This window comes from Canis aureus, chromosome 5 (genome assembly GCF_053574225.1).
Source record: "Canis aureus isolate CA01 chromosome 5, VMU_Caureus_v.1.0, whole genome shotgun sequence".
NCBI lineage: Eukaryota > Metazoa > Chordata > Mammalia > Carnivora > Canidae > Canis > Canis aureus.
In genome coordinates this window covers 59186890-59201683 of record NC_135615.1, presented here as the reverse complement: position 1 = coordinate 59201683, position 14794 = coordinate 59186890, and the positions used below count along the sequence as shown (strand labels likewise).

General features: G+C 40.7%; 1 protein-coding gene across 10 annotated transcripts in view; it reads right to left on the bottom strand.

The window, feature by feature from the left end:
- The window catches only part of CSNK2A2 (casein kinase 2 alpha 2), an 80175-nt gene that overhangs the window by 13855 nt on the left and 51526 nt on the right, over window positions 1-14794 (bottom strand). For all 10 annotated transcript variants that reach the window (XR_013380119.1, XM_077898257.1, XM_077898259.1 and 7 more), the window contains one exon: window positions 5553-5612. Coding sequence is in view for 9 of the 10 variants with exons in the window: in XM_077898257.1 (XP_077754383.1) it covers window positions 5553-5612 (60 nt within the window). In the remaining variant the exon portion in view is untranslated. The remainder of the gene's footprint in view (window positions 1-5552; window positions 5613-14794) is intronic.

Below are 14794 nucleotides of genomic sequence, written 5' to 3'. Positions count from 1 at the left end.
CAGCCGGCAGAAAAGGGGCTGCGTTAAGGAGGGAAGATAGGAGACACTTCTCTGGACACTCTTGCTACTTGCAGTTAGTAAGTAACACTTTACTAGTCACTTTGACTTAGGAATCATACATTAATCTATTGGTCTAACTCAAAGGGTTTAAAACCAGTCCTGGGAAACTCACTAGAGTCCCCTCTCATAGTGATTCAAATGGGAATGACAAACTGTGACATCTGACATGGTTTGTCTTCTAGACAAGTGCCCACTGTGGACTTTTGGGATTAACAAGTATTCTAGCTGAGTGAAGTAAGTCAGTCGGAGAAGGACAAACATTATATGTTCTCATTCATTTGGGGAATATAAATAATAGTGAAAGGGAATATAAGGGAAGGGAGAAGAAATGTGTGGGAAATATCAGAAAGGGAGACAGAACGTAAAGACTGCTAACTCTGGGAAACGAACTAGGGGTGGTAGAAGGGGAGGAGGGCGGGGGTGGGAGTGAATGGGTGACGGGCACTGGGGGTTATTCTGTATGTTAGTAAATTGAACACCAATAAAAAATAAATTAAAAACAAAAAACAAAAAAAAACAAACAAAAACAAGTATTCTAGTATTAGTATTTTCTTTTACAAATAATCCTTAAGCCAACTGGCCTTTAAGGATTCTATTTTTCCTCTAAGGGAAGATATTGCTTCCTAGAAGATAGAGGATATACAGGTAAGATTTTAAGTGTATAAGCCAATGAGTTTTTTGAGCACATTCATAGAATTGTGCGACTGGCACCACAATCCAGTCTTGAAACTTCTGCCATCATCCCAAAAATCCCCAGCAGCTTGCCTGGGATTGGTCACCATTCCCATTTGCCCCCTACCTCAGCAGTAACCACAAACTTGCCATTGCTACTGATCTGCCTTTTCTGGACAATTGTAAAGTGGAATGGTACAATATACAGTACTCTTTTTTTTTTTTTTTAAAGATTTTATTTACTCAGAGAGAAAGAGAGAGAGAGGCAGAGTCACAGGCAGAGGGAAAAGCAGGAACTCGATACCGGGTCTCCAGGATCACACCCTGGGCTGTAGGCGGCGCTAAACCCACTGTGCCATTGGGTCTGCCCAGTACTCTATCTTCTTTCCCTCAGCATTATGTCACTGAGATTCATCTGTGTTACGTTTTTCTTCCTGAGTAGCATTCCACTGTATGGATGTACTAGTTGATGGATATCTGGGCTGTTTCCAGTTTGGGGCTATTATGAATAAGGCTGCTTATGAATATTCATATACAGGCCTTTGAGAGGACACAGGCTTTCATTTCTCTCATGCAGATTCCTGAGGGTGGAAATGCTGAGTTTTATGTTAGTTTACATCAAACTTTTTAAGAGTCTGCCTAATTGTTCTCCAAAGTGCCTGCTCCAGTTTACATTCCCACTGGTAATGTATGAAGGTTCAGTTTCTCCACATCCTCGTCAACACTTGTCACTGCTTCATCTTTGTGATTATCGTTGTTCTGGCCAGTCTGAAGTGGGATCTCATGTGGATTTGAATTATATTTCCTTACTCAGGGATCAGGTTGACATCTTTTTGGGTGTTAGTGGTCATGCTGTATCTTCTCTGGACAAATACTGATTCAAATCTTTTACTCATTGTTTCTTTGGGTGGTTTTAGAGAATACAAAAATTTGCTTCTATTTCTCCTTTTTTGAACACAGTAACTTTTCCCATAAATTTTAAATTAGGCCCTATGGCTTGTCTTAAAAAGCACTGAAGCCTACCTGAGTGCCATGATTTTCTTCTTGAGTAACAAAACAGCAACTCACCATCTTGTGGTTCCTACTATGTGCTTGGCACTGAGTGGTTTTAGGGAAGTTTTCCACAGGACAAGATCAGGGTTTTTCAACCTCAGCTGTGCTGATATTTTGGACCAGATAATTCTTTGCTGTGGGGAGCTGCAGGGTGTTTAAAAGAATCCCTGGGCTCTTCTCACCAGATGCCAGCTGCACTCCTCCAAATTGTGACAACCAAAAATGGTTCCATATTTTGTCAATTTGACTTGGTTGAAAACCACTGGACTGGGTCCAAGAATGATCCCCAAGATCAGCAAATCCAGGAATAAACAAATTTTGCTTTTCCCCAGACACAAAAAAGTAAACAGTGCGCGATGCTTTTTATATGAAGGTAAAAAACATGCAAAACTAAACTGGTGGTAGAATTGAGAATATTATCTTCAGAAAAGGAGATCCGGAAGAGAAGGGGCACAGGACAGCCTTCTGGGGTATTCTTTTTTCTCTGCCAGCCCTGTTCAACAGAACTTTCAGTGATGATAGAAATATTCTATATCTGCCTGTCCAATATGGTAGCCACTAGCCACACGAGGCCACCGCACATCTGAAATGTGGCTACTGAGATAAAGGAAAGGAATTTCAAATTTTAATTAAAACTTAAATAGCTGTGCCTGTGGGCAACAGCTACTGTACTGGACAGCATAGTACTATGTAGATCTGGGTGAAGGTTCCACTTATGTAAAAACCCAAAAACCTGTACACTTAAGATTTATTCATTTATGGAAGTTCTACTTCAATGTAATTTTTCTCTGTTTTGTTTTGCAACAACAGGTATAGCAAGATTCCACAACGGCTTTGTGGCAGTATCTTAGGAAACCAGGGCTCCTGAGGACAGAGTTCCCTGGACCTGAGCACAGGCACCCAACAACCACTTCACAGCCCTCTGGCCTCAGTTTCTTCCACTGTTTCAGTGAAGCTGAAGATTTCCTCTTCCTTTTTTTTTTTTTTTAATTTTTTATTTATTTATGATAGTCACACATTGAGAGAGAGAGAGAGAGAGAGGCGGAGACATAGGCAGAGGGAGAAGCAGGCTCCATGCACCAGGAGCCCAATGTGGGATTCGATCCCGGGTCTCCAGGATCGCGCCCTGGGCCAAAGGCAGGCGCTAAACCGCTGCGCCACCCAGGGATCCCAGATTTCCTCTTCCTCATCTAGTTCCCCCAAAGAGAAAATCTGGCAAGTGTCAATTCTGTTATTTTGCCTAGTCTTTGTCCAAAGGAATGAACTAATAAGGACCATAATACCTGGGGTGTGAGAAATACCTGAGCAGAGGCTGAACAAGTAGAGGAAGGGAATTCATTCTTGTGCCAAGTTCACTAGTCAGACTCCCTGTGGAGTCACTGACATGCTTTTAAATTCCTTGGGGGAGCTATTTCACTTTCAAAATCTGGCATTATCTGATCATTAGGCATGAAAGACATTTTTCAAGCTTCATCTGGGGTCCTGTGCCTCATTAGCAGAAAGAATGTCCTTACTGCCTGCCTGGCCGCTACCTCCAGAAAGCAGAAGGGATATCAGACACAAAGGACTGTCTGAATGACCAGCCTGTGGAGACTTGTGTCATCGGGATGTCTTTACTTGACCTAAGGACAACTGTGCAAGATTATAAATCTTCATCTTTGGTGTGGTAAGTTAAAAACACAAAATCTTAACACCTTACTTAAAAATAACCCACTGTGAGATTTAGATTGCGGCTCTCATTGGGTGAATGCATGGGGTTCTCTGGAAAGCACCCCCAGGGAAGGAGCTAGCCTGACAGCTCACAAGACCACACCACCACTAATAACCTCTTCTCCACCGACATCTTCAATTCTGGCATGGAAAGGACATGCAGAAAGATGTAATACACCAAGCTCTACCTTCAAATGTTTCTGACCTTATTGACAAAAGAAAGACCCATTAGTTTTAAGAGTGGACTCTTAAATCTACCACCTTGGTACTAATGATAAGAGGTTTGTCTAAGTGCTTCTAAGAAAATACATTCACCGTACAGGGCTAGTTCTTCAAACTCCCATTCCCTAAAACTAAGCCTTAATTAAACTTGGGATTTTGTTCAAGTAATTGTTCACAATCCCATCCAATCTCCATCTTGGCAATTTTCTTCAATAATGCCAATAACTTAATTATCTCTATCTTTCAGAGGTTCTTAAATTGAGATCCCCACACCCCATAAAACTTTATGTAATACTGTGTATTTATACATGCATTTTGGTGGGGAGGGGGGGGAGTTTAAAAGTTCTCATTAGATTCTTAGTGATCTAGACTCAAAACAACTTAGGAGCCATTGGTCTATTCCAATTTACAAGCCTTTTTAGAATTCTTTACCTAAGTGTGTTTTTTTAAAATATTTTAATTATTTATTCATGACACACACACACACGTAGAGACAAGGCAGAGGGAGAAGCAGGCTCCATGTAGGGAGCCAATGTGGGACTTGATCCCAGGACTCCAGGATCGTGCCCTGGGCTGAAGGCACGGGCTTAACCCCTGAGCCACCCAGGTGTCCCAGAATTCTTTACCTAAGTGTGTACCTAGACAAACTAAAAAAAGGTCATTCCTCCACCAACCAGTAATGCTTCAAAATTTCCATCTTGGGATTACTAAGTGTCCTAAAAGGGCCACCCATCACCTCTCCTTGCATGTCTAGGTCAGTCAGGGCTAGAGGATAGGCTGGGAAGGGGATTATGAGTGATGACAAGAGAAAGGAGATTGCAAATGCCTGCCTACCCAGTATGCGTGTCCCTTTCTACTGGGACTTCAATGCTCTGGCCCATTAAAAAGTGAAGTCTACTTCCCCACCCTTTGAATCTAGGTATGGCCAGGATCTGCTTTGGTCAACAGGGCATTAAGAGACATGACACAAGTAGACGCTCGAAAAGCACTTACACATTTAACTTCACCCTCTCATGCTACTAGGAACCCTGAGGCCACCACAGGAGGAAGTAGCTTAGACTAACCCCCATAGAAAGAGCCTTCAGCTATTCCAGTTGCCATTCCAGATATGTGAATGAGGCCATTTGGGACCAATGTGCACCAGTCAAAAGACTCACCCAGCTAATCCCACAGAATTATGAGAAATAGTACATAATTTTTAAAAAATTGTTAAGTTCTGGGTGATCTGTTACACAGTAAAAATTGATAGCATTAAGTAAGCAGCAAAAAGAAAATCCGAAGGCCAACAAGAACTATGAAGAAGGAAGTTCTGATTTTTGGCATGTTCTTGGTATCTCCTGACTGTTCCACAGGAAAGTTTCTACGTAAAAATCCCACAACAGAGATCGCAATGGAAGTTAAAACAAAAACAAAAATAAACCCTCGGGGCACCTGGATGGCTCCGTCGGTAGAGCCTGCGACTCCAGATCTCAGGGTCATGATTTCAAGCCCCACGTTGGGTGTGGAGCCTACTAAAAAAACAAACAAAACAAAACAAAACAAAACCATCTCACTAAATTCTGTAAGTGTCAAGAGAGAACCTGAGTTCTCTTTGTCCTCTCAAAAACTTCTTGGGAAGTGGGAGGGAGGATGGAATAACTGGGTGACAGGCATTGAGGAGGGCACCTGACGTGATGAGCACTGGGTGTTTGTTACATGTGACTGATAAACTACTGAACACTACATCTGAAACTAATGACGTGCTATGTGTTGGCTAACTGAAATCATAAAAAAAAAAAAAAGTCTCCTTTGATGAATACACCTGAAAAGATTCACTGCCTCTGAATGCCACTTACCTTAAGTAGCTCATACATATAAAACCGGATATCGAAGTCTGTCAGGATCTGGTAAAGTTGCTGAAACACATTTCAGATAGCAGAAAGTTAATTTAGTCTCATCATTTTGTCATCCCAAATATTGGCCATAATTCTCTGTAAACTTTACTGCTTAAGTCACTGAAGAACCCCAGGACTTTTTACCACTTGATCTGGAACAAATGAGACAAAGACCAAAGATGAGGGTATAATACTTTAGTTTTTTTTGTGTGTGGGGTGGGGTGTGTGTGGAACTCCAAGGGAGAGAAACACTTAATTCACTGTGGATCTTCTAAAAACTTGTTCAATGCTCCATCATTTCAACACCCTAAATTACATTATTATGGAGATAAAGCCCAAGTTGTCAAATTGTCCTCATATTCTTACTATACTTCAAACAAAGTAATCCACTGGAGCAGCAGTGTCCGTCAGAGAACTAAGTTCTGAGTGCAGAGCAGAACCTGAAGAACTTCATTGGCCCACGTGGTAAAAAGTGGCAAGACAGTCCACCTGCTTGGTTCTGGCAGATGGTAAGAGACTTAAGAAAGGAGTACAAGAGTGAGATGTTACAGAAAAAAAGAATAGACATAGGCACTGAAAATGATTCCAGGTCAAAAGGACATGCAAACAGTTCTCATACTGGGACACAGACATACCCACTAGGGAGTTTTGTTTTTTTAATTTCAATTTTTAAGAGGCAGAGTAGCATTAATACATCCAGGTTCATTAAAGTCATCACAAACCTTCATCAGAAACTATACTATTATTTTTAGTAATCAATTCCAAGTATATGTTTCCCCATCAGTCCAAAGCAGCACCTTCTAGAAAATCAGTACACTTTTTAAAACATCCTTTGTTTCTTTACTGAAGACTCAGGCAGTAAGAGGGAAGCTCTCTAAGGAGCTCTGATCAGCATATACAATTGTATCTGTGTAAGGAGGAAGTAAAACTACACATCCCAACTTGTTTGTATTTATAATGATATATGGACATTAATATGTGGGTGATTTTGCATATATGCGTGTGGGGGATGGACAGCTGGCACACGGGGAAATAAAGGAAATTTTTCATTGTGTACCATTTTATATTCTAGATCCATGTAACTACATCACCTGTTCAGAAAGATAAACAATTTGCCAAATTTAACATCCTCTAAGAACACCAGGATTTAGCTTCCTCCTCAAATTTTCCATTGAGAAGAGTAATTCTCCCTCTGGCTTGGTAAGAGTATTTGATTTCTTCAACCTCAGGCAGCAGCCAGCACAGAGCATGAGAACGTGCGGATCAAACACCGGTGGTGCCTGGGAGCTGCCCTGCTATGGGAGGCTAACCTGGCTTAGGGGGAACTGCACAGATGGCACTAGCACAGCACCACTCTGGCTCAGGAGTGGATTCAACTTCAGAACAGCCAAACACCCAAGTATTCTGTCCTCCAGCTTGGCTCCGCATGGCAAGGAAGATTTCTCAGCCGGCATACCAACAACCCATATGTACAGACACGAGCTGAAGATACTATCTCTGGGTGTCAAATCAGCTCCTCCTCCGAGGATTAAGGACATCACTCCTAGACACTGTGCCAAGTTTAACCTCAAGTCAATATACAGGCACATGACAGTGAAGCAAGCATTTCCTAACCCTCAGAGGGTTGGAATATTTCACTTACAGAGAACAAATATGCAGTATTTTATAATTTGGACTTTTATCTGTGGAAGGTTTTCCTCTCCTATCATGTGGTATCCATACCAGGCATCTGTGTAAATGGTGTTAAGACAGAACACAAAACGTCCTTGGATTGCCAATATAATATTTCTAGCTACTCCAACCAACCTCAATGTTATGTAATATAAAACACTAAATGAATACAGTGGTCAGGCCTAATACATTATGAAGTCCCAAATGATAGGCTGACATTCACTCCCATCTCTTAGGAGCTCTGGGAAGGAGACCAAACTACATCTAGAACATTTTACCTCCTGGGCCTAAAATTCAGGACTCGTCAAGGTCCACAGTCTGGCTTCATCTACTTTTGTGGCTCTGTTCCCACTGTTGCCCCCAGGGGGTCTCCAACTCTGGCCAAATAAACCTGCTTGCCTCCTCTGTTCTTTCTTTTCCGGGTCCCTACCTCTTTCCAAACCTAGAACACATCATCCCTCTCCCTTAGCCTGTTAAGTCAAGAGAGCTGATGGTGGTCCCCCTTCCTTATCTGAACTCTCTTGCTATTTACTGTCCTCGGGGGGTGTCCCTGGAGTTAATGTTCCCCACTCAGGCACTTGGCTGTGTGCAACAAGAGGCCGCTCCACTCTGCCTGCATCCCAAGTCCCATGCTAGTGTCCTGGCACATCAGGCACACACCTCATGGGGAAAAAATAGGTGCTGTGGCTGGTGGTAGTCACCAGCTTACTAACTCAAGATCTTTGCTTTTCCTCCCTCAAGTATGGTAGGGGCCACCATACAACCTGGTCCATATTCTAAGTATTTGGGTAACACAACAGCAGAGTAGTACATGCTGTATATATACCTCACCCATGAATGGCGGTACCCAGAAGGCAGTCGATAAATATTTGCCTTTGAAGATGTTCACGAGTCAATGGAACAAAATTAAAACTGTCTTCCAGGAAACACAAGTGTTAAAGAGTCCATGACAAGTTATAAAGGGAAATTTCACAAGAACCACACTTTTCTTCCATTCTTCTTGGCCAGCTATGTGGAGAACATTGTTAACCAACCGACTGTGAAATGTTGGCAGGAAATTAGCTTTGCTTGTGTTTTCATGAAATAAGTGACTTATCAAAAACAAGCCTATGCTTCCCAGAAGATTACAAAGGTGCTGAGGAAGAAACCAATCATCAATCCTTGTTTGGTCTCAAAGCCTCAAACACACTGGCATTTTCTTAGAAACCAGGCCTACTCTAGGACTACTCAAAAGGCCCAAGGTGGAAATTTTCTGGGACTTTTTATTAATCTCAGAAAGTCTGAGGACAATGGGAAAAAAGGCAATCTGATCAATGGCCTCAGAACCTCTTTGGTCTCAAACTACCACCCAGAATAGAATGGCCTCACGTGGGCCTCGCTCTTGCTGTATACCTGTTGGTCCTCTGACTGCAGGTATATTTCAGCATACCAGTCAGCTATAGGTTCCTCAGGCCCCATCCCTGAGAACTCATTCAGGAGGACTACACATCTCAGCAAGCCATATGTGGGAATCACCAACACAGCTAACTCTCACCCTGCACACAGAGCTTGCAGATTCCCTTACACACACAGCTTGGTCTGTATCCAGAAATCCCAGTGGTCCCCACGTAGGGAGAAGAAAAACTGGGGGGGAGTGGGATATAAAGTCAAAGATGCTTAATGCAGTTATCACCAGTTCTGGCATTACGCATAACCGCAAGATCCAGAATAAAATCAAGGTCAATATTTTTAGAAATTTAAGGAAGTAGAAAAAATCATTAATCAAGCAAATCAAAGTTATTATTAATCACCCAAAAACATCTTAGAAGATCTCCACATCAAACTCAAACAGCATTAACAAGGCCTTAGGACATCAGCTAGTCAAGGCCCACCTCTATAGGAGGGATTCAGAAATTCTCCACAGAGCAACTTGGGTCTACTATCTTCTCAAATGGACTCTACTCAGGGTACCTTATCAATCTTTAAAATGTCCAGATGATATACTTTGCTTAAAATGTCTATTCATTTTCATTTATACTCTTCCAAAGGGAAAGAAAACTGAGAAGAAACCTTTTCTGCCATAAACTCTACATTAATTTCCCTGAGAAAATGTCAAGTTTGTGGAGTTTTCTATAACTGTTTATTCCAACTTTTAGAGACTGGCTTTTCCTATTCCTTTGTTTGGAAGTTTTGTCTTTTTTTTTTTTTTTTTCCTGAGTGTCACTATGTATCTGTTATGATTGCTTTGACACATATAAAGCATAACTATTTCAAGGAGAAATTGACCAAACCAGTACCTCTACCATAAAATGAAGTATGAAGGGGAAAAACGATAAGGCCACAGAAGATCTGAACTAAATTACAAGCTTGATGTAAAAAAATGGCCATGCACTAAAGTCGCAAAGCAATCGCCAACAAAGTCCAAATAACCAACATTATATAGGTCATGTTCCTCTAAACACAGTGCAGCCAAATTAGGAATTAACAACAAAAGACTATCTTTGTTAAAAAACCATGTGGATCCTCCCTCATATTATTCACAATTATACAGCTTCTATGAAGGACATTCCTAGGACAATAATTACTAGGAAACTCTTAAATATGGACTCTACTGTGTATCAGATAGCATTATTGTGTAAGTATTGAATTCCAAGTGTCCTAATAGTACTGGCAAGTGGAAAAGGTCCTACTTAGTTCTAGTGCTAGCATATTTAGGAGTGAAATATCAAGATGCCTACAACTTACTTTGAGAAGATTTCAATAAAAAGATAAAGAAGGGAAAAAAAAAAAAAAAAGAAGGGAGGGTAAGGGAAGGAAGAGAACTGCAAATATGGTAGATACTATCAACCAGTAAATCTAAGAGAAAAACATGAGAGTATTAATTGTGCTACTCCTTCCAATTTTCAGTAGGTTTAAAAGATTTCAAAGTACGTAGTTTGAGGAGAAAACCCCAAATTCATGAGTTTGGAATTTGTACAACTTTAAAATGAAGATTTTTTTTAAAAAAAATGAAGATTTATTTATTTGAGAAAGAGTATGTGTGCATGCAAGCCCATTCGTGCAGGTGGAGTTGCAGAGGGAGAGGGGAAAGAAAGAAGTAGATACCACACTGAGCGAGGGGCCCACAGGGCTCAATCCCACAACTCTGAGATCATGACCCGAGCTGAAACCAAGAGTTTAATGCTCAACTGACTGACTCGGGTGCCCCCTGGAAATTTAATGTCTGATTTGAAACCTATACAGAAGTGAATTTCATAAGCACAGAATGTAGCTAAGATGGTCCTTGGAGTAAGCACAGATTTAAAGCCCACTTACCATTAATCAAGAAAGACAGAAACACTTGAAATGAGCAGACTTTGACTCAAGAAGTTAGGGGGAAAACAATGAAAACCCAAGAAAGAAAAGAGTTAAAAGGAACAAAGAAGGGAGGAAGAAAGAAAATAGAAGCAAGGAAATAGAAAAAAAAAAAAACATTTAATAAAACCAAAAGTTATAAAAAAAAAAACAAAAAAAAAAAAAACAAAAGTTATAAGGAAAAGGAGGGGAAAATGAGAAGAGGGAGACAAACCAAGAAAGACTCCTAACTCTGGGAAACAAATGGTTGCAGAAAGGGAGGTGGGTAGGGGGATGGGGTAGCTGGGTGACGGGCACTGAGGAGGGCACTTGATGGGGTGAGCACTGGGTGTCATACTCTAAGTTGGCAAACTGAATTTAAATTAAAAAAAAATTAAGAAAAAAAACAAACCCAAAAGCTGTTTCTTTGAAACTACTATTGAGATCTCTAGCAACACTGGTAATTTTTAAAAAGAGAGAAAAGGTACAAATAATGTTAAAAATGTAAAGAAAGAGGTGCCTGGGTGGTTCAATCGGTTAAACATTTGTCTTCAGCTCAGGTCATGTCCCAGGGTCCTGGGATTGAGCCCCACATCAGGCTCCCTGCTTAGCAGGGAGTCGTCTCCCTCTCAGTCTTCCTCTGTGCTCTGTCAAATAAACAAAATCTTTAAAAGAAAACGTAATTACAAACATATTAAAGTCTCTGAGCTCTAAGAGAATTCTATTAACAGTTTTAAGTAAGATTGAAAGTGGACAACTTTAGGGGTACTTGGGTGGCTCAGTGGGTTAAGCATCTGCCTTTAGCTCAGGTCATGATCCCAGGGTCCTGGGATTGAGCTCCACATCAGGGCTCCCAGATCAGCAGAGTCTGCTTCTCAGGAGGACTACACACCTCTGGCTTCGTCTCCCTCTTCTCCCAACAGGCACATGATGCCTCTGAATGCCACTTCTTCTCTTCTCCTAACTCATGCTCTCTCAAATAAATAAATAAAATCTTAAATAAGAAAAAAAGTGGACAACTTTAGAAATAGATACCATCCAAAAAGACTCAAGAAGAGACAGAAAACCAGAATAAACCTTTCATTTATATGTGTGTACATTCTGAAAAGGATAGTCCAAAGTCTCCCTTCCCTCCCTAAAGATATCTAGATAATCTCTATTTTTTTTTTTTAATTTTTATTTTTTATTTATGATAGTCACACAGAGAGAGAGAGAGAGAGAGAGGCAGAGACACAGGCAGAGGGAGAAGCAGGCACCATGCAGGGAGCCCAACGCGGAACTCTATCTTGGGTCTCCTGGATCACGCCCTGGGCTGAAGGTGGTGCTAAACCACTGAGCCACTCGGGCTGCCCTACAATGACATTTTGAAGCTAGATCAAAATGTCCAACTGACACAGCAGACCAAAAAGAGTAGAGGGAATCCAGAACCAGACAACCTCACATGGAAGAACCATAGGAAGGCTCAGGAATCAGTGACCCTGGGTATCAATGAAAGAGTAAACAGATTCAGCTGAAAACAGGAAAATAGGCTTAAAACCACCACACTGAAAAGGGGAATTATGAGAAAGTATACGTAACATTCCCCATAGCGCTCCCCTGCTGGAGGCCAGGAGGCCCACAGCCAGGCTTGCAAGCTCTACACAGGAGCTGACAAGCAGTCATCAGTAATTTCATGACTCTATAAGAGTAGACAGTCAAAAACCATGACATATCAGACAAGTGTGACAGAGACAAAAAACAAGAACACACAAAAAAGGAATTTAAGAAATTGAAGAAAACATCATGGGGGGGGGAACCCACACATTCTCAGTGAAAAAATAGAAATTACATCAAAGAACAGGATACTACCTTTAAAAGTTCAGAGAACAGAACAGAGCTGAGATGAAATCTAACATTTGAAGGAGTTCTAGAAAGCGAGAACAACGAAGAAAGGAAGGAAATCAAAGAATGTTAAAAATATTGTTCCAAAATAGAAGGACATGAATTTCTAGATTGAAAAGGCCCAGCAAGTGTCCAGAACAAAAGATAAAAGTGACCCATTCGAAGGAACATCATTGTGAAATTTCAGACTGTGACTGAAGAGAAAATCCTAAAAGCTTTCAAAAGAAAAAACCAAAACCAAAATCAGATCACGTAAGGTGAAGCCAGAATGGCTTCAGTGGTAATACTGGAAAAAGCTCTTCAAAATTTTGAGAAAATTATTAGTTACAATCCAGAATTCTATGCCACGGCCAGTATGTTAACTGGAAAGATAAAATAAAAATGTTTTCAGATATGCATGGCTCAAAAACATTAATTTTCCATGACCTCTTTAAAGGAAGCTCCTAGAGAAGAATGTGTGCCATTAAGGCATTCCTTTGAGAGTTAAGATGTATTAGAAGTAAGATTTGTGGGATCCCTGGGTGGCGCAGCGGTTTGGCGCCTGCCTTTGGCCCAGGGCGCGATCCTGGAGACCCGGGATTGAATCCCACGTCGGGCTCCCGGTGCATGGAGCCTGCTTCTCCCTCTGCCTGTGTCTCTGCCTCTCTCTCTCTCTCTCTCTCTATGTGACTATCATAAATAAATAAAATTAAAAAAAAAAAAAAAAAAAAAAAAAAAAAAGAAGTAAGATTTGTCCAGGGAGTTAAAAATTCCTGCTGAACTGTTGCCTGCTGTTACATCAACAGGATACCCATCAATTTAAGAAATACAAAATGCTGAAGTGAAAATTTTATATGTGTGGCCAGACAACTGGTAAAAATTCATTAAGGAGGCAAGAGCATGGGTGCCTGGGTGGCTCAGTGGTTGAGCATCTGCCTTTGGGCTCAGGTCGTGATTCCGGGGTTCTGGGATCCAGTCCCACATCAGGCTCCCTGCATGGAGCTTGCTTCTCCCTCTGCCTATGTCTCTGCCTCTCTCTCTGTGTCTCTCATGAATAAATAAAATCTTAAAAAAAAAACCAAAAAACCAAAATAACAAAAAAGGAAGGCAGCCAGGTGACTCAGTGGTTTAGTGCTGCCTTCAGCCCAGGACGTGATCCTAGAGACCTGGGATCGAGTCCCGTGTTGGGCTCCCTGCATGGAGCCTGTTTCTCTGCCTCTCTCTCTGTGTCTCATGAAAAAATAAATTAAAAAATCTTAAAAAATAAAAAAATTTAAAAAAAAGGAAAAAAGAAAAAAGGAGGCAGGAGCATTTAAAATTCAGGCATTTCTCCAACAAGTTTCATTAAGGCCAGCTTTTAAACTTTTGGCATTTAGGAAAATGTTTGGTTTCATTAAGAAATACACATTCCCACTCATGTACCTACACCTTGATACATTGGGTCATTAGTTGCAAAAGTGGGATCAGATGTTTGTATCAGCACTAGCTAAGCACTGCTAGGCTGATGAAAAAACATTTATGTTCTACTGCTATGAGCTCACTATTAACTTCACCTTTGAGACACATTAACAAGGAAACTTGTTATATATCGAAAAGCTGTACTGTATGTAAAATTTGCTTATTGTTTCATAAATTGTAATATCTGTGTTTACTTATTTTCTACTAATAAACCTTAGAGTTGTTTTTAGAGTGGTCACCTGAGAAATATTAAAGGTGAGATGAAGCTCTTATTTCTATCCCAAAGTTTCATTCTCAATACTAGCATCTTTCAACTACAGATTTGGTTTTGGCCCTAACTTCCATCACAACAAAATCACAAGCCTTTTATTCACTGACAGAGTATTATCATCTAAAAGGTCTCACAACTCTTCTCAAACTCAACACCACAATTGTTTTTATATTGGTTTTCTTTTTTAAAAAATATTTTATTTAAATTCAATTTGCCAACCTATACATAGTAGAACACCCAGAGCTCACCCCATCGAGCGCCCTCCTTACTGTTTATACTGGTTTTCATATATTATTATGCTCTACCATGTCCAGGATGCCTGGCCCCAGAGACCTTACCAGAAGTTAAGGTTGTAGTGTCTGAACAATACAAACTCATGAAAAACCAGCTTAAAACCATCCTTTTAGAAGCATATTTTAAATCTAAATTAATATGGATTAATTTATAATGCATTTATAAGAAATGTAAATACCTAGGATAGGGCTTTTCTAAAGTGCAGTGACACTTAACTAGCTCTTCAGTGTCCCTTGCTTTGTTTAGTGTTAATAGACACACACACACTCATAGCTTGAATCCCATGTACTGTTTCTTTTCACACAGGCCCTGTATCCCTTTATTGCTTCCTATCAGC